This window comes from Ammospiza caudacuta, chromosome 6 (genome assembly GCF_027887145.1).
Source record: "Ammospiza caudacuta isolate bAmmCau1 chromosome 6, bAmmCau1.pri, whole genome shotgun sequence".
Taxonomy (NCBI): Eukaryota; Metazoa; Chordata; class Aves; order Passeriformes; family Passerellidae; genus Ammospiza; species Ammospiza caudacuta.
This window is the reverse complement of record NC_080598.1, coordinates 38,671,449-38,691,607: the sequence shown is the minus strand read 5'-3', so window position 1 is coordinate 38,691,607 and position 20,159 is coordinate 38,671,449. Positions and strand designations below refer to the sequence as shown.

The 20,159-nt window shown below is 39.7% G+C and overlaps 1 protein-coding gene across 2 annotated transcripts in view; it reads left to right on the top strand.

Annotated features, from left to right (window-relative positions):
• Positions 1-1,631: 1,631 nt before the first annotated feature.
• PRKD1 (protein kinase D1) overlaps positions 1,632-20,159 on the top strand; it is a 116,046-nt gene continuing 97,518 nt past the window's right edge. For both annotated transcript variants that reach the window (XM_058806284.1, XM_058806283.1), the window contains exon 1: positions 1,632-1,957. In XM_058806284.1, the coding sequence (XP_058662267.1) occupies positions 1,769-1,957 (189 nt within the window). In that variant the 5' untranslated portion in view covers positions 1,632-1,768. The remainder of the gene's footprint in view (positions 1,958-20,159) is intronic.

Genomic DNA, 20,159 nt, shown 5'->3' with positions numbered 1-20,159 from the left:
TGGTTATCTGAGGAATTGCAAAAGAGCTGTGTCATGAATGAGTGGTTTAGGCTGATCAAAGAATTGCCATCAAACACATCAGCGAAAGTAGGTTTGATATGAATTTGTAAAAGCACAACTTTAAGTCTGATGGCAAGGTTCACTATATTACTTACAATATGGATGAAATACACAAAAGAAAATAAATTTCTAATTAATCCTGCCTAGAAGACACATAAGAGAAAGGGAGACCCTCCCACTGAGTGCTTTAGGTATTATTTTGATATCCTTTAAGATATGAGTTGTTTACTATGTCTGAGTCAAATATTTGAACTAGCCACCTCTAAGCTGTCATTGGGAGTTTAGGAAGTAAGGGGGTGCACTCTGAACCTCAGATTCACCGATGAAGCAGGGCTGCAGGATCTCCTAGTATGTTTCTCCCACACTGACTCCTGTATAGAAAAGCTGGCTGGGCCATGAGGTCATGGGAAGTTTGCAGTACTTCCCAGGCTGGAAATAAGCTGACAACAGTAAAATGGGTCCTACTAACAGGATCAAAATAAAACAACGCTACAGATGTAAATTTTGGCCAAAAAAAAAAAGCAATTTGCAATGAAACAAGTTGTAAATCAGATCAACTGCTGAGTTTTCAAACATACATGTATTATTTTCACACTACCTGTAGTAGTTCAAACAAACCTACAGGTACCACATATACCTAGCTTAAGAGTATTTTCGTTGGTGTTTCAAACATTTACAGCTCACATTTCCACTGCCTTTGCACATCTTCATGTGGAGGTTTTTAAGACTAAATATCGTCCTGTTATGAATGCTGCTTGTGCAAACGGGTGGGGCTTGCATCGATCCCAAAAGCTGGGAAGAGTAACTCATCCTGGTTTTGGGCGGTAGGGTGATCCTCCTTAACACACACTGTATTTGAAACTGGAAGCTGGTTTAGAAAAGGGATGGGTGCAACCTGTGCCTTGCTTCTTCCCAAAAGGCGCGGGGACAGCTGGAAGCGGCGGCACGATGCTGACCGGAGGTGCTGGCCGAGGCCGGGCAGGAGAGCCGGACTCAGACGGGAGCTGCCGCTTCCCTGGCACTGCTTTCCGTCCTCGGGGGCAGCTGTCGCCCTGCCCTGCCCGGGAAAGGGCACCGCGCTGCCTGCCAGCGAGGGAATCTCCGACTCTCCCCGGGCTCTGCCTCCACCAGCCCCTTGAGGTACTGCCCAACGGGGATCGCGGGCCAGGAGGAGGCTCTCAGCCCCGCCAGCACCGCAGCCTGGCCAGGTGGGGACACAGAGCCGGCTCAGCCGAGCTCCGCCGCGGGGAACCGGCCGTCGCCGCCGCGCTCGCTGCTGCCCGGCCGCCCGGCAGTGCACGGCCGCCGTTTGGCGGCGGAGCGGCGCGGCCCGGCCCGGCCCGGCACGGCTCGGCCCAGCGGGGCGCGGGCCCGTCCCGGCGGAGGGCGCGGCCCGTCCCGCCCCCGCGCCGCGCACGGCGCCAGCGGCCCGAGCGGCGGCACCACCTCGGCGGCGCTGGGCTGGGCTCCCCCCGCGCGTCTTTCGTCTTTCTCGCCGCCTTTTCCTGTCTGCATCCTCCCCGGTCCTCCCCCCCTCCCCCCCCGCCATTTTCACCCGGGAGGAGCTCGGCGGGACTTTCCTGAAACTTCGCGGGGAAACTCGCCCGGCGCCTCCGGGGCGGCCGCAAACTTTTCGCGGCGGTGCCCGACTCTGCCCCTCCGTCCGTGACTCCTCGGCTCCGGCGGCGGCTCCGGCGGGAAGTTTCCGATGAGTGCCCCTCCGCTGATCCGGCCGCCCAGCCCGCTGCCGCCGCCGGGTGCTGCTGCCGGCGGCGGCGTCGCCTTCCACCTCCAGATCGGGCTGAGCCGGGAGCCCGTGCTGCTGCTGCAGGACTCCTCGGGGGACTTCAGCCTCGCCCACGTCCGGGAAATGGCTTGCTCCATCGTAGACCAGAAGGTAAGAAGAAGGCCCCAAAGCGAGCCCCCTCCCCGCCAGCTCGGACCCGCTGCCCGCGGGCGCTGTTGTTGGCTGTGAACTTTCCTTTCCCGGCGGCTCTACTCCGGGGATAAACGAAACCCATCCCAAGCTCCTCGCCGCCGGCCCCACTTCCTTGCCCCCGGCGCCCCACTTGTCTCTGCCGTGCCCCCCGCGACCCCGGTGCGGAGGAGGTGCTGTGCGGGATGCTCACATGCGAGCTTGACTTTTATTGTGCTGCCAGGGGATGGAGGTGCCTGTGCGAACTAGAAGCCGTTATTAAAAACAAACTCCGGCCGGATCTATCCGCTGCTTTTTAATGCTGCGGAAGGGGGGGCGCGGGGGGCAGAAAGCTGTCAGCTGTGATGGCAGCGCGGCGCCCCGGGGCAGTTCACGCTGTTCCGGCCTCTCCTGGGAAAGGAAAGTTTCCAGTTAAAAAAAAAAAAAAAAAAAAAAAAGGCAAACAGTAACAAGGAAAAGCCAACCCCGAGAGCCCAGGATTCAAAGCGGCGCGCAGCCTTTCCTTGTGCCGGGGGCGCCGCGGTGCTGCCCGGCTGGGGCGGGCGCTGCGCTGCGCGGTGCGGGCGGCGCCGGGGCAGCCCCGCAGGTGGCCTTGGCGCGGGGGGCGCCGAGTCAGCCCCGGCGGGCGGCTCTGGGTCCCCGGGCCGGCGGGGGGAGCCCGGCTGCCCGCGGGGAGCGCTCACCGCAGCCCTCCGGAGCGGCACCGCCGTCAGGCGCGTTCACCTGCACTCCGGGAAACTCGCGCTGTGCGCTGAAATCCGCCCGGCTTCTGCCCCAGCCGCCGCTGCCTTTGTCTTCTCTGATTCCTCTGTTCTAACGATTCTGTTGTGTAATGAAGTTTTACTTTATACGTGTTTGTTGTGTGAAAGGCCCATAGATAAAAGTATCATAGTGATTGCAAAGGATAAAAAAGCCAGCCTAAATATTCAGAATTATTAAAATGGAAAGAAATTCTTCCTCTTCTCTCTTTGTTTTTACCAAGGTAAAAAAATTTCAGACGGGGATTGACTGTTTTGTTATTCTTTAAGTTGATAGCTTTGCCTTACATCTCTCTGTAGATCATCAACCTGAACTTCACTGAATAGTGGAACTCCTTTTTTGTTGAAGAGCAACTAACGAAGCGTTTTCAAAAAAGTATAAAATATGCATCCATTTTCTAAATTCTGCATTCTTTATAGTTTAAGAAATGGCGACCTGCTTTTTAAAATTAAATTTTGGAGGAAGGTGTACCCTTTCACGTTACTATATTTGTTTTTAAAGCTAAGCCAACACTTGCCCCTTGGTCACATATACATCTGAAACAGCTTAAATGCATTCCATATTTCACCATTCAGAAGTTATTGTGCTAGCAATAGTGGAAAAGCTAAGGTTGTTGTTTCATTGTTTCTATTTACTGTTCTTGAATAGTAAATTAATTAATGGACTTACTGTAAGCTTGATTTTAAACCTCATTTCCTAACAATATGCCATTGTGTAAAGAAAATTAAATGTGCTGGCCTGTGCTCAAACAGTCAAACTTACTTGAGTGAGTACTGACATAAAAATTTTGAACACTAGTTTGTTGCAGTTTCATAATTGTATAAAAGAGAGCATCATGTAGCTGCTTCTCTGCAGGGCACATTTGAATGAGGAACTTTCTTCTAGTCAGTTTCTCATAGCTGAAATATCTGCTTTCCCAAGGCAGTCGAGAGGGAAGTGGCTCAAAGAAAGGGAAAACTGGAAGAAAGGCTTTGGTTTGTTTGTTTTTGTTTTCTTGTTAAATTATAATACCTCCTCCACCCTGCAGAGCAATTCATATGTTATTTAGTCCTTAGAGCCTCCATTTTCAGCTTAAGACTGCAAGTGTATATACGCAATATACATGATTTTATTGTTTCACTACCCTGATGGGATTGTTTGCGTATTCAAAGTTACTTGCCATACTGGCAGAGACTTTAAAAAAGTTATGTGATATCTAAAACTGTTATGAGATAACTATTTGTGTGTTGTAGGTTCATGATTTTATCTTTTCCTGAAATGATTTGCAATGGTGTCTACTCTTGATTTTATAACAAAGATGTATTTGCCTATCACAATCAAGCAGGAGACTACACTGTGAAGAATTTTATATTGAAATCTCATGCTATTTTGGAAGTCTCTCTGGGTCTGTAGAGTAGTGGTCAACTAGGCAACAATTTCCTTCGAAGCTTCCTATTTGGTCTGGACAGTTGAAACAATATATAAGGATGAAAAATTGTGGTTTTGTTTTTCTTGATGGTTGTTATCTTACACTGCTAAAATCAACACTGTGTCTGTAGTGTGCTGTTAAATATTCAAGCAGTCCTCTTGCACACAGCTTTATTTTAGGATTGTGCTGACTTTTCTTCAGTATCGGAGTCAGATGATCTGCTTATAGGGAGCCTCTTCCATGGTGATGTGGGCATACCTGATTTCAGGTGATTATGACCCTTACTCTGCTCAGGTTTATGCACCCATTTAATTTACTCCAGTTCCAAATTTTTGTTAAATTGAAATAAACCTCTCAAAGTGTGCAGAATGGAGCATATGTAGGCCTGAGCAGGATGTTAATGCTCTGTGTGTGTGTGTGTGTGTATAGATACATTTATGGGTGTATATACATATAGACACTCAATTCCTATATCTTTATATGGTGTTTTTGTCTATAAATAATATACATGTGAGTTCACATGCATAAATGCTCTCTTGTTTTTAATTTTGGTAGAGAGTATAATTACATTGATGATCTAATGTACATGACGTGTAAAACGGAATGACCGAAGTGTGGCTTTTCCTCTGTTTTCTGTGTGAGACATTCCTTCAGAAGTTTTATCCTGAGATAACTGTAAAGAAACTTCCTCTACAGATTTGAAGATGAATTGGTACATACTGATTTCTGGCATAAATTCAAACACATTTCAATCTGTTAAGAAGTATTCTGAAGACAACAAAATTTGATTCCTTTGGGTTTGTGTGGTTTGCTTGTCTTGCTTAGAACCGGTGACATGAAAACCTTGAGACTTGTCAATGTGGGATTATTTTTTCTTCAGTTAAAATGGATTTTTAGCATTTAAGTGATGATGTAGTTGACAAGAAATGAGGATCAACTTTAAAATATATGCCAGTGTTTGACTTCTAGGCTGGCGTCCCAGAACAGTGGGAGGATATTGTAAAATACAGTCTTTGTTTTCTGAAGACAATTAGTGTGAATTATTGCCCTTTTTGTGTTAGCTGCCCACAGTAAAACCACTTCTCCAGGACAAAAGTGTGATGCAAAGTGCACTTTAACTGTATGGAATTACCATGTTACCAAAGACTTTTTATTCTAAAAAGACAAAGAAAGTAATCCTTATGCAACTTTTTAATACAAAGTCATGCAAGTTTAATTTGAAGGAGATATTATTTGTGTTTTGTGTTTCTTGAAATTCTTTGTCATCGTTATAGCTCACATATGATGAGTTGGGGTACTGTAGTGGCATTGCTAAGTTTTGGAAACTTTGACTTCTCAAGTAAATACGATCATAAATAGTGAATAAGATCATATGTTGGCTTAGGCCTTCAGCGCTTGAAGACTTAGAAGTTATCAGGAATACAAAAATCATAAATACAAGAAAAAAATGTGATCAGAAAGAGAGGAATAAAATTTGAGCTGCATAGGCTGCATAGTTCAGACTGATTTATTAAAATGGTGTTGTGGATGGTTTTCAGTGGTTTGAATAATTCTGCAATTTTACAGTGGGAAAAAAAAGTAATAAGGAGAGAGGCTATTTTGGGAATGGGAAAGGACAAAAAGAAAAGTAGTTGGTTCAAGTAGCATACTGCAACTGGAATACTGTGCCCAGATTCATCTTTATGTAAGGTTATCTGGTGTTAAATTAGGAGAATTGCTACAAATCAAATCAAAAACCATTTTAAGAGTGTTCCTGAGAATTGATCCAGGAGTAGGTATGCATTCACTTTTGCTTCTAGTTGTCATTATAAGGAAAATCTAACTTATTTATAAATAGATAAAAAAGGAAAACAAAAATTAACTCAGTTTTGTTTTCTCAGGCTGGAATCTCTTGTGGCCTGAGCAGAGAAAGAATTTGAGAACCTCTTCCAAAGGTTGATGTGAAAATATATTTATCTCTTTCTGCAATGTTTTTAAGCAGTCATGGAAAACTTGTGGGGTTTGTTTATGTGAATGATGGGAGATTTGTTTGTTTGTGGGTGTTTTTGTTTGGGTGGGCTTTTTTGTTTGTTTTCCCCCCAAACCTACACATTCTCCTAAAATAAACAAAAGCCGGGTGGTAATGAGATCAATTCCCTTAGAGTCGGATGGGGACTCAGTGTACATGAGATACTATAGAGATTTTTAGCTTCAGGATAAACAGAGAAACTAACAGGTTTTTGCCATGCTGACCTAGAGTCATATATCTTCATCCAAACATGCCAATGTAAACATTTAATGTATTCACAACAATGTTGTCTATGTTCTAGAAAAGTTATTCCAGGTGTGGTGTTTATTTGTGGCAGTTAAATTCTGATGGTGTCTTTACTGGTGTACACTGGTAACAAAGTGTTAATTTTTTTTTCCCATGAAGTGAGATTTTCTCAGCTCCTAATGTTTTCCTCCGCCTGTGTTGTGGAAGTATTAAGTAGTTAAATTGAATTTAAAAATGCAAGGTGCCTTGTTACTGTGCACATAAACATCTTCCAAACTCAAGGGAGACTTCTGATGTTTAGAGTTTAATCCTTTATTGACTTTACATTTATTTTTCTCCACCCTGAAAACTGTAAGTCGCTGTATGTAACATTAGTTTGTAGCTTAGTTATAGTTACTTTTGAACCATATCTGAGAAGATACTAGTAAAATATAACTTCAGTGAAAGGGAGTCAGTCTGAGTTACTTTAAAGGAACTGGAGTTTTTAAGAAATGTTAACTCTGTTATGTAATCCATCATGCATCCAGATAAGGAAAATGGGTTTAATAGCTCTCAATTGTGTAGAGCATTTGAGAACTTCCTAGCTAATGATTAAAGACTATTGAATGCATTGTCATAGAATAAAAAATAAGATGTAGCTTTGGATAGAGGACAGCCTTGTAACCAAAGCACTTTTTTTAAATTTTGTAAGCTTGTAACCAAAGCACTTAATTTTTAAAGGAATTACAGAAGGAATGTGTTGATCTTGGGTTACTGGTGCTGCTGGGGAAAGCACTCATGCTTTCCCCAGGAAATAGATAATTTCCGTAATGATTTAAAGGAAGTAGAAGATGAATAGGCATTTGAGATATTTCTCTCACTGCTGATGAGATTCAGCTCTGTTGCTGGAGAAAGGATGGAATTTATTCAATGAAGTTGCAACATTTCCCAGTCAGAGGTGCCATGTGGAAATAGTATGGCATGTGCTTAATCAATTTGAAATACCCAAGGTCTGACTGTTCCATAGAAGACTTACTGAGTGTAAACCACATGATGACCTGAGAACGCACAAAAAGCCCAGTGTATCCTGAAAGTGTGGTGGGTTTATGAGATCTCTGCTGTGGCTCGTGGGAAACACCCTGGCATGTGTCAAGTCCTGTAAGGATTTGCTTGGACTTTGACTATAGGTGTTTTCCTGTCATTTCTAGAAATCTTTCACAGACACCTGAAATTAACTTGTTCTTCTACCTAGATTTTCTTTTGCCTCCTCTGTGTTTGGAGAAATCTGCCTGTATGGTTACCATATGTTCATACTGTGTTTACTTGCAAGGAAGCAAACACACTGAGTGAAGTCTGCATATTGTTACTTTTGGTGTCTTAATTTTACTGTATTTTGTATATGAAACTGTTTCAGTTAAAAACTTCTGCCAAATATGTGTTTGCTTTTTTTAGTGATTATGCTAGCAATTATTTTTAAGATACAAAAATGTAAAATTAAAAATTAGAGTAGAGACAATTCTCAGTCTCAATGTACTCAGTGTATATCTCAAGCAACCTGTGATAAGCACCTGCATTGTTTGTGGATTTTTTTAAATTACAGTTGTGTACGTCCTCTCTGGCTTCTTGACTGGTTGACATCAGACATGTTTATGTTGATGTTATGTAATCTGGTTGTGGTTACATAGTTGCAATCAAGTATATAATTAAAATGTCTCTTTCAAGTGTTTATCTGAAGTGCAGGTGAACTGTCCTCTAAAATAGTTGATTAATCTTCCCGGTAGAACTTCCCTCTAGATACACCCTGTATATGTGGTGTATCTTTTCGTATTTCTTTAGTCAGTGGTAGCAGTTGACTTGTATATGTTTCTTGCTGCTTGGAGGAAGACTTCCCTTTCTTCTGGAGCTATTACATGCCTTTTGCATACTGTCAAATTGTCATTTGTAAACTCTTCCTTATGGTGTGTTCTGCTAAAATCATGGAATGATTAGTGGTGGAAGGCCACTAATTCTGATTCTGTGACCTTAATGATCACAGAATCACACAATGGGTGAGGTTGCGCAGAGTTGGCCTCTGGGCTGCAAGTGTACATTGACAGCTCATGTTGAGCTTTTTGATCCACAAACATCCTGAAGTCTCTCCCCAGGGAGAGATCCCTTCTCCACCCAGGCTGTATTTATGCGGGGATTGCCTTGATCCAGGTGCAGGACCTTGCGTTTGTCTCTTTGACCTTCCTGAGGTTTGCACAAGCCCCCATTTATAGCCTGTCAGGGACCCTCTGGGTGGCTTTCCCTTCCCTCCAGCTCATCAATTGCACCACACAGCTCCGTGTCAGCAGCAAGCTTGCTGAGGGTGCTATCAGTCCTAACATCAGTAAAGATGTTAAAAATTCCCATTTCAGTACTGAGGAGAATCCACTCCTCACTGCTCTCTGTTGGATATTGAGCTGGTCACCATAACTCTTGAGTCCTACCATAGAGCCAAATTTTATCTACTGAAAGGTCCATCCATTAAATCCACATCTCTTCACCTTACAGAAGAGGATGTCCTGCAGCACAGTGTCAACTGCTTTGCACAAGTCCACGTATATAATGTCCTGTGCTCTTCCCTCATCCACTGCTACTGTAACCCCATTGTAGAAGGCCACCAAATTTCTCAGGTGTGATTTGCCTTGAGTGAAGCCATTGGTGAAGCTACTGTCACCAATCACCTTGTTATTTTCCATGTGCTTTAGCATAGTGTCCAAGAGGAGCTGCTCCATGATTTTGCCAGGCACCAAGGTGAGAAAATAGTTGTTTCATTTTTCCATATCAGTCTTGAGTGTCACTTTTGCAGGGTTGATGGTAGAGATTCTGCTAGAAAGGCTGCCTCAATTTTGTAAACCTGTCTCACTTGCTACAAAATAACCTGCTCTGCTCTGGCATCCCTTTTGTTTATATTTTCCTTGCTTGTGGTTTTGGCATGAACATCTAGGATTTTGCAGACCAAAACAGATTTCTTTCACAGGCTTTCAACTTTTTCCTTCTTCATGCACTTTTAGTACTGGTAAATGAGCTCTTCCTTTTTGATATTTTTTTTTCTTTTTAAACATTTCTATCCAGGAAATGGTCTAAAATGACGGCAGACTTGTTGTCACTCAAAAACTGTGTTTATGATTAAAATAAATTTTGAATATCAGCTTTTGATCATTGAAAGTATAGAATATTGTTGTATGCACTTCATGAAAGTAAGCTACTTCATGAAGCAGATTTTTGCTTTCTAAATGCTCTTCTATTTTATCTGCTGAAACAACATATAAGGTTGGCAGGGTAGTGTAGTGCATCACACTATGTTGAGATAGTACTGTGGATATATTGCAGTGATTTGTGCATAGACATAAAATTAGGCATAAATTAAAGAGTATATCTGTCGTCTGCTTTCTCTTCCTCCACCTATTTGTGGCTTCCTTTTTCTTGTTCCTTGTATGTGTTTTCTTCTTCAGCTGAGGAAAATTTTGTCAAGAGGTAAGCTTTCACTTCTCCAACTATACAATGTGTGTGTTCATGTAGTGATTGTATCTCTTATGCAGCCTGTTGTGTATGCCTCTTCTGGAGTCAGAACCACATCAGAAACAGTATTATGACATTCAAGATAAAGCATAGGTAATTATTTTGATAAAAAAATATCAATTTTTTTAAAATTAAGAAGCATGAATGTACATCTAGTTCTTGGCTGTTTTCTAAGAGAGAAAAATAGGCATTTAAAGACTTTGATTACTGGTTGGCATAAAAAGGTCTTCCCAATGTGACTTTAGGCCCAAGGTGTATACTAAGATCTAAATGAAGATCTATACTAAAGATCCACTAAGAGAAGCTGCAAACCATGACCATGGTTGCCAGCTCTAAGCCTCTACCTTGCACATTTTAAAAGAGCTGAATCTGAACGTGTCCTGTGTAGTCTGAAAGAACGTTCTATTTCTTCTTTCTTCAAATTATTTTTAAAAAAGTCAGCTTTGAGAAATAATTTTTCCCAAGTGTTAGAAGGAGTTTTTGTCAACAGCTTGTCAGATGCAAAAGTACAGAGGAGACACAGCTGGGTCTGGGCGAAACATTCTGGCTGTGAGGCCATTTTCCTGAAAGATGCTTGTCCTTAAAAACATCAAATTACCTATTGTCTGATCTTTCCCTCTGAGACCTCCCTTTACATAACAATAGAAATACAAGTGTATGTGGGCCATAGTGGTCAAGCATACCCTGCTCTCCCTGTCAGCAGTGCTGTATGTCCTTTTGTGATTTATGGGTCCTAGCCTAGGGTCTGATTCAGGCTGAAACATTTCTTAAAGCCCCTTAGAACCTTGGGCCACAAAGAGTTAAACTTCTTAAATTGTGTTAATTTAAGAAGTGAGGTTTCCTTCAGGGCACAGACCCTCACTCCATTAATCCATGGAGTGAGGGTCTGTGCCCTGAAGGAAACCTCACTGATAAGGAGATGACAGTATGAGCTGATGCTTTCTGTTAAGCTGTAATAATTTTCCCATTTTGCTCTGAGGTTCAACCCCCTTTTGGATCAGCTTTTAAGGGCTGGATTACAGGTTTGCTGTCTATGTGACAGGACTGCAGGTGTGCTGATCATGCTGTCTAATATTGTAAGTGCTGTTCTTATCTCTCTGAGGATTGTGTTGCCACCCAAAATCAAGTACATCTAAGAAAATGTGAAAATACCAGAATAGTAAAAACACACATACTGTAGACAGCTGAAAGGTTGAACTCATACCTTTGTTCTGTTATATTTATTATACTTACCTCTAAATAGAAGGAATGCAGCAAAATATGTAGAATATGAGTAGGAGTCTGTTCAATTCCAAACCCACATGGTTTTCATTGCATTTTTTCCTAAAGAGTTGGCTGTCCTACGCTTGAAAAAAAAGTTGAGAGAAAATTGGAACAATCTGGTCAAAGTCTATGTGCACTTATATGGATGGAGAGAATTAAGTTAGGGAAAAAGATCTCTTGATTTCAGACTATGTGATTTCCTGATTTCTGGAGGAAAAATAAACATTGCTGTCTGTATGTTATCCCTCTCATGTAACAGTATACCTACAGGCCATTTTGTCACAAGGCAAATTGTCATAGCAGCAAGAGTTCAGGTAACTGTGACAGATTGTCAGGCAGAAAATATAGTCAAATCAAATAGTTCAGAAAATAAAAATACTTGTCCTCTACATCTAGAAATGTCTCTCTGGTATATCTTTAATCTATGTTTATGATCATGTATCATGCCATGTGGACTTGACCCAGGGATTGACATGTTTTTCAAACCTTACAAAGAAATGCTAGTGTCCTGACTTTTAGTTCTTAAACTAGTATAAATGAACATCCAATGTAAACCTCTTTCTTTCTTTCATTGGATTACTTTTATTTAGCAACCCTCACAAAACTGGGGAGGCTCTGAGCTGTATTCTGGTGCTAAATTGGTTCTTGATGTGACCCCTGAAGAGGAGTTTACAAAGCTGATAGAGCTAAACTCTTCCACCTGGTGACAGGGGTTGAAACCAAGAACTGAGAGTTATGGTTTGAAAGAGATTCAGATTGGACACTAGGTTAAAATTTCTTTGATAGTAGAGCCGTGCAATAGTGCAACAGGTACCCAGTGAGATGGTGGAGATTTCATCCTTCATTTTTGCACTTGGGTAAACAAAACTTTGTGTCGATGATCGTTCAGCTATAAGAGAGAAGTCAGACTAGATAACTTTCAGAGGTTCTGATGTTTCTGTGATTCTCAGAGTATGTGGTGAATCTTTGTTTATATTTGTCTATTTGTTACATTAATGCCTAATAGATATTAGGTGGCCTGTAATATAATGGAACCTTATTATAAATTGCTATATTTTGTGTACAGGGAACAAGTCCCTCTCTCCTTTCTGTGTTTTGCAGTCAAGGTGTAGTGGACAGGTGGTGATTACACCACATCTTAAACTCCATTGAATGATATCTCAGCATTTAAAGTCAGCAGTTTATTGGCAGTGTCTTTGAAAAAAACTCCTATGAGAAATCCATCTTGGGTGGTGGGCAAAAGCACAGTAATTCCTTAAGGAAAATTATTAATAAAAACTACACCAATCCTTTCCATATGAAGTAAAGACCTCAAATCTTACAGATTAGACATAAAGAGTATTTAGAGGAATGGTCTGCTGAGTTGTCTATTGTTATGGAGTGGTGGTGGGTTGGTCTGTGCAGAGATCAAAGGAAGGAGTGATACAATGAAGTAACGCACCCATCTGTTGTAAATTCGTTTCAAATGGAACAATGTACAACTTCTCAAGGAGGGAAGATGATACAGTGCTTGAGAAATGAGCTGAGGAGTACATGTTTGATTTATCTGTCTTTGCAGGGAGGACACGTGCGTGTTAGAGGTGTTTTGCAGGGCAGAAGATGCAGGGCACGTTATTTATTAGGGCTTGGTGGGAAGACCAAGGTAACAGCCCAGCTAAAATTGGTGTTTGTTGTATTGCTTCTTGTTTTAACTCCTCTTTCACCTGTGCTTATTTTTCCTGTGCTTCTTAACAGGCTTTTATTGACTGGTGACATGTAATCTAGGCATATAAAATTAATGTCCTGGGCTGGTAGACAGTTGAGTAAACTAAGGGCATGCAGTTCAACTTAAAACTTGGCTGCTGATTTTTCAACATATTTTTATGTGCTGTGCATTCCCAGTTAGCACATATGTGCAATTGTTTGTTTAAAGTGAAGAATGTTAACAACACTTGGTAGCATTCAGAGCACTGTTTCATACTGCAGTCACATAATTTTGTTAAATACCTTAGTCTACCCAGAAGTAAATAATTCATGTTGTTTAAAAAGGGAAAAATAAATTTGTGTCAGTTTTACTAACAGCTGAGCAAGTGTTATTTTCTTGGGTATAATATAGTGAAGAGAGTATAGTCCTTGTGAAGACTGATATGTGAAACAAGAATTTCTAAACTTTTTAAAAAGCTACTGAATATCACACCTGTTTGTTCAATGGTGGCCTAAGAACAAAAAACTTCATCACATCAATTTAAAAGGTCAGCAAATATCTGCTTCCTTGTTTGAGAGGTCAATAATCCCTATGTAAAAACTTGCCTCAGGAAAAGATCTGAAGGGAAAAATAACTTGTTTGTTAGTCTCAGTGCTGTACAGAGTGTATCTCCATCAGTTGATACAGAGTATGTCTCCATCAATTGCTGGTGAGTGAAGCTACACTGCTTAATTTAGAAAGCATATTTTTATTCTGTTAACTGAATTTTTGAGTAATGATGTCACCGTTTCCCCCCTCTATTTAGCAGTAGAAGAGAGAGTTTCTGAAAACACCAAAAAATCGTTACATAACAAGAGGGGCTTTCCAAAGAGCAAGTCAAAGCTTAATTTCCATCTTTTGAATAGGAATGCATAAAAATCTTTCCCTAGTGTGGCTTGACTGTTATCCCTTTCTTTTCCTTATGTGTTTCAAAGAAAAAAATGTTGAATGTCGCTTGCCATGTTGAGAACATGCTTAAATAAGTACGGATAAAGTACAGGATAAAAGTTTAAAAAAAATTTGAATCTGCACCTAATGATAACTACATTTATAATTATTTTCTTTTAATCCAAGAATGATGCTGTTTTTGATTCCAGAGTTTGCATTTAGATTCTTATAAAATGGTAATCAACCAGCTCTGTGACAATTTGAAAATGCATGAAGCTTTAAATTAGAATAATCTGTATTTTTGTTCTTTCTCTGGATGTCAGTGGGGGAATGGGAACAAATAACAGGTGAATTGAGTGGTTACTATCAAAAGAACTAGATCTTGTTTTTTTTCTGAGAATTAAGTTGCTTTTTACTCTTTCATCCCTGCCCTCTTGTGCCCAGGTTTTTGGTTTTTTTTTTTTTTTTTCATATTTATCAAATTTAGTTACATTTGATGAAAAACTAGTAATAGCAAAGAAAACTTAGTTCTGTTTTTTTCAAAGAGGCTGACATTTGGGTAGAACAAGGGGCCAAGTGATGTTACTGAAGGGAGGCTGCCTTGGACTTCAGGTTTTTAGTTAGGAGAGAATTCATATGGGATTCAAACATTTCAATAGGCTTAAGCATAGAAAAATGTGTGTCAGAATTCACAAGCTATTGTGAGACAAATACTTTGGAAATCAATCTTTATTATTACCAGATTAAATGGATGCAAATCATTGGGCATCCTTGGATTTAGTTTTGCCTTCTAGTTTCCCTCAGCAGATAGCACTAAAGAAGATTGTTACTGGGCTCTCTAGTTATGTGTAATTTCTTAAATATTGGTAGAATATTAATATGCTTTCCTAAAATTAATTGTTTGTTATAAAGGCTTTTCATCCCTGCACTGCAGCGGGGCTGTGCTGCTGTTGTAGCCAACACTGCATGTTTACTCAGATTACAGGACTGGCTCCATGGGGAGCACACTGATGTGGAGATGAAATTTAACTTCTTGCAGGTTTTGATAGCATTTGAGCTTTCCTGTGGTACCTGCAGTGTTCAAAAGTTTAATTCTGAAATCAATTTGGACCAATTAAAGATAGAGTAGTCTTTCAAGTTAATAAACAATCTAAAAGTTCTAATAAAGATCTAAGTTAGCGATCTGTTCTAGGCAATATTCTGAGTTTTTACTGTCTTACTTTTAGACTTCCACCTTTCCCCATCTGGTCCCTAGTGTATTTGGTACCTACATTCTTATGTTTTCAGTTTTTATGACTTGGGTTATGTATGATGTCAAGGATTTCTGAGTAGTGTTGAAGTCATTTACAGGGCTGCCAGGTGCAAGTGAGGTCTGGTGCACTCAGCCCAAGAAGGCTCTGGGTAGCAATTGTGTGCAGAAAGGTGGATAATGGCCATTGGAGATTTCCCTGGTTAGGTGTTACGCTGTCAGTGAACAGTGTATTGGCAACTCTTGTCCCCGATTTTAGGTAATGATCAACTTATAATGTTTGTTAATTACAAAATAGAAACCAAAAAGCCTTTAAATACATACGTTCGAGTAAATTGTTGTGAGGGGAGGAAGTTTTTAAATTTTTTTGGTTGAATTTTTATTCAGGAAAAAAAGTGCAACTCACTTGTTCTTTGTGTAATATGTGTTTATCTGCTCGGTGTCTTCAGTTGTGTGCCAGGTTGTGCTACAGCCAGGTAAGCAAGCTGCTATTGCTACAAAGACAAATTTCAGCTAGCAGCTCTAGAAACAGAAGCATGATTTGAAAGTGGTTGTTTGTCTTAGTAGGTATTTGTTTTCTTCTGACAGGAGGGGGGAAAAAAGATCTTTCCAGCACTTTACCTGTATTTATTTTCACATTTCTATTTCCTTGTGTGCAGACTTGCTTATGTCACACAGTTTCAAACACTGTTTATCTTCCACCCCCTGCTTTCTGTAACTACATTGATGTGTCTCAGCTGTCTTTTCTTCTACCAAATTCCTAACTAATGACAAAATGGTGCTTTAAAAATTAATCAGACCGTTTCTGGGGGAATGAAAGAGTGATCTGCATGCAATCACTTTATCCAAAGAGAAGAAAAATAGTCAAACACATAAATTAATAGTGCATAAAAAAGCTTAAGACTTAAAAATGTGTACACTGCTGTATTTTGTTAAAAGTTCTTACGGCTCCTCAATTTTATTTTTCGACCCATTTTTAAAATGTATTACTGCAAGTGAATCAAATGTGACTCATAAATCTGAAGGCATGTTGGATGTAGTTGTGTTAGAGTATTCAAAAATTTTTGAAATTCAAAGTTTGAAGTGTTTATAAAGCTGTGTAGCATCATGGTTTTCAAAGCAAAATGTTCTAATTTTACACATTTTTTTGGTCTTACTTAAAGATTTTTAAATTAGTTATGTATTTTTATCTCTTACCAGGAAGTACCAGCTTGCTGCAGGTAGGAAATAAATGACTAGTTTATCTTGTGTTATTTTTCCTACTGAATATATGTTGCAATTTTTTTCAAGTGTCATTATGGCTATGCTGACCCCTTTTCTTGATAAAAAATAATCAAGAAAGTCTCAATTTCACTGTAACTGACCAAGAAAAGAGCCTGTGAGAGTTAAGAAAAGATGATGAATTCTGTATTTTTCTTTATGTGTTTCCACTACTTGGTTTTATATATGGATTTGAGTGAAGTTATGGATCATCTGAGACAGTAGTTTATCTTGTCTGGGTTATGTGGAAATCAGTTGTATTTTCCCTGAAGAATGCCTCTACCTTACCGAATTTTTTGTAAAATCCAGCCGAACATTTTGCATACTGATGAAATTTGAAAATGTGCTAATTTTGCAGGCTTTCTCAATGATATTATGTGCAACCTCTCTAGAGGCCTTTTAAAAATAGATGTAGTGTAATTAGGATTTATCAACAGAAATCCAGCCAGACATACAAGAATTATAATGTGATCTCTCCTCTCCAAAATCAAGACAGTGAAAATCAGTTTAATGAACCTGAGGGCTACATGAAGACATTTCAGTGACTTCTTTTCCATCACTAATATTCTCTGTAGGAGTTAAGTAAATGGGATGGTTGTTGAACAATGCCTATTCAGTCAGCTTAACATCTACAGCCTAAAACTATCAAATCTGTCTCTCAGTATCCTAAGTGGTCCCCTTTTTCATATTGGACAAGATTCAGAAATGTGCAGCCTTGACTTTTGCTAAAATATTTAGGATGTCTCCAAGATCAATTAAAATTTGCAATATGGTAGCAGGTGCAGATATGTTGCATATTGAAAGGCATACTGTATTTCAGTTGTAAACTGATTTAAGTTTTTTGTATTTGTGAGGTTGCTTCTGAAAAGGTTGGAAAATCCTTCTGGTTGAAAGCAGCAAGATGGTGTGATTTTCCAGAATCTTCTGGTCTAAACTGACCAGCATGTCTAAAAACGTGCAGAAAATTGCCATGCTTTAATAGGATAAATTGGTTCATGCTTCACATATATTGGGAACTTTATGATATAGCAGTAAAATGTACATTTAAAACCTTTGGTCATATTATTTCTGCTTATAGCCATATAGAGCAAAACCTAGATCCTCTGAAGTTATCTTCAATTTGAGTGTTTGGTTGTTATGATATTAGTATGCATGAATGCTTATGAAAAAGGGTGTGCAGCTGAATGGGTGTGCTCTTGCTCATCATACACTAAATCTAATTTTTTTGATCTTTGTCTCATGAAATGTGGAGGAAATCTGAACTAGAGTTCTAATAATTGTTGATTGCATCCATTTATTCCCTCTCCAATTAAAAATGGAATTACATTTTGTGTGACCTGCTTGGGATAATCGTGGAGCAGATTCACGATTTTATCTGCTGTGTTGTCATGACATAGGAAATCAGTTGAGTAAGAAATGACCAATGCAATTAGAATAGGTAACTCAATTTGAAAAGTCGGGGGCAAGGTGAGAAAAAATAGCTGGAAATGTGTTTATGTTTTGGGAATATTTGACTGAGAGCAAGGGCAATTTGTTTTGAACTACAGAAACTACAAAAATACAGATCTAGGTTAGATATGTAGCGTTTTGGAACATTTTGGTTTGTCTTTATGGAGAGGGGATTGTAGAGGAAGAATTCTTTAACAAAACAGAAGATTTGGCTTGCCAAATTAATTTAGTTCAAAAAGCCTTTACAACTTAATCTGACGAGCATAACTGGCAAGTATCAGTTACATTTTTATTTCCAGCTTTTTGTTAAGAAAATGTAATTTATTCCCACAGACAAGCATAAATATTACATTTTATGCAATGGACAATGTATAATTAAACTCAGGAATAGTACGCTAAAAAACATACAAGGAAATGCTGTGCACAGTTTTAGCCCAGGATGAATCTTGTGTTTTAATCTTGACTGTGTTCTTCCAAGGAGAACAAATTTGTTTTAAACTGACTTGGAAAAATACTGCACTTTTACTTTGGTTAGAGTTTGAAGCTGTAAAACTTTAATGTGATTTGACTTTACATCTTAAGAATATACTTATATATTTAAAGCAAGGCCTTTACTGAATATTAAGGTAGTAATGTCCTTAATGCTCTCTGTAGCTGCCACGGATTTTCTCTTTCTGTCAAGAGGAGGATAGTTACCTGCATTCCTTCAAGTAAATTAAGCAACATTAAAATAAATACTTGAGCCTGGATGGAAGTGGTCATTTAGATCTGATCTCAAAGCCTTGAGAAATAGTTGCGTGTGAACTTTTGAATTTGCCATACACTTCCAGTGTTAGGTTGTTTTGTGTTTGTCTTTCCATCAACTGTTTGCACATGCATGCTTCTTGCATAGCTCCCTGAATGTCAGCCAGCACTTGAGGGCACTTGAGATTGTGTATCTACAAAAGGAATCTGTTTCCTGGGGAACCTGAAGGTTTGTCTTCTTTTAGGTTTTGAATTCTTTTTGTGCAAGCCCAACAATTCTTTCAGAGCTATAGAAATACTTAGATACCAGTTTTAGGAAACACAAGTGGTATGTGAGTGAGTTCTTACTAGTCAGTGCATGTGCTACTCTAGCTGCAAGAAACAGCCCTTGGAAGAAACAAATTTTCAGAGCCTCTCCCCAGCATTACATGAGTGAATAAGATTTTTGGAATGAAAACTAGGGAGCAAAAACAGTGGAATTTACTGACTGAAATAATGGAAGAAGTGTACCCATTTAAAAAAATTATTAATATCTATTATTTTTTTTTTAAATCTGAGAATAAGATGCTCTATAAAATGTGCAAACTGAGGTTGACCTTTGAAAAAGTAGAAGACAATTAGGGCAGAGCTGTAAAACTATTGACATCTGGTTCTTTATGCAACATCTGTATCTGGAACCACTTACATGCTATGTTCTAAGTTATTTGCAATAGTAGAGCAGGAAATCATGTTTGTACAGCTCACTGCACAAATACATTTAAGTAGTGAATATCTAGTAGATTTAAAGTGATAGGTCCATGCTAGAGAAGGGCAACATGAAAGAATCATAGAATGTTAAGGGGTTAGAAGGGAACGTAAAGATCATCATCATCATCTAGTCCCACCCTGCTGCCATGGGCAGGGACACCAAGGTCACTAGATCCTTGTCCACTCTGGCCTTGAACACTGCCAGGGTTGTCTAACACTGCTGTGGGTTGTCTAACCACCCTCACAGTGAAAAAGGTCTTTCTAATATCACACTCAAGTTTCCCCTCTTTCAATGTGTGCCCATTGCTCCTTGTCCTATCAGTAGAGTTCCTGATGGAGAGTCCCTCTCCAGCTTTCCTGTAGGTCCCATTGAGATACTGAAAGGTTGCTGTGAGCTCTCCATGCAACCTTCTCTTTTCCAGTCTGATTTGTTGCAGATTTTGAAGTGTATCTGGTGAATAAGGCAGGGAGAAAACTGGTAAAAGAGAAGAGAGAATGGCATAGTTTACAAAGTTGAGTGCCATTTTTTGTGTTTATATTTCTTCCCATACCTACTGCCAAATTGCTTTGTGGAGCAAGTCAAGTAACTAATACTGCTCTGTTGCTTTCTGTCTGCTCAGTCCATGAGACCTGACTTGCTAAAGCATCAGAGGCTGCAACTGCTACTTCAAGAAGTGCTTCATTTTGAATGAATTAAACATGATATAACAAATACAGACTTATTTTGGGTGTAGGGAAGGAGCAAAAGGGAAGAAGGTATTGGGGCTTTATCTTCTCAATTACCTTCCATCACCCTTCATGTCTATAACCATATGTATTTTTATAACTGTATGTATTTTTATAACTGTACATATTTTTATAACTGTATCTATAACTGTGTACATTTATATAAAT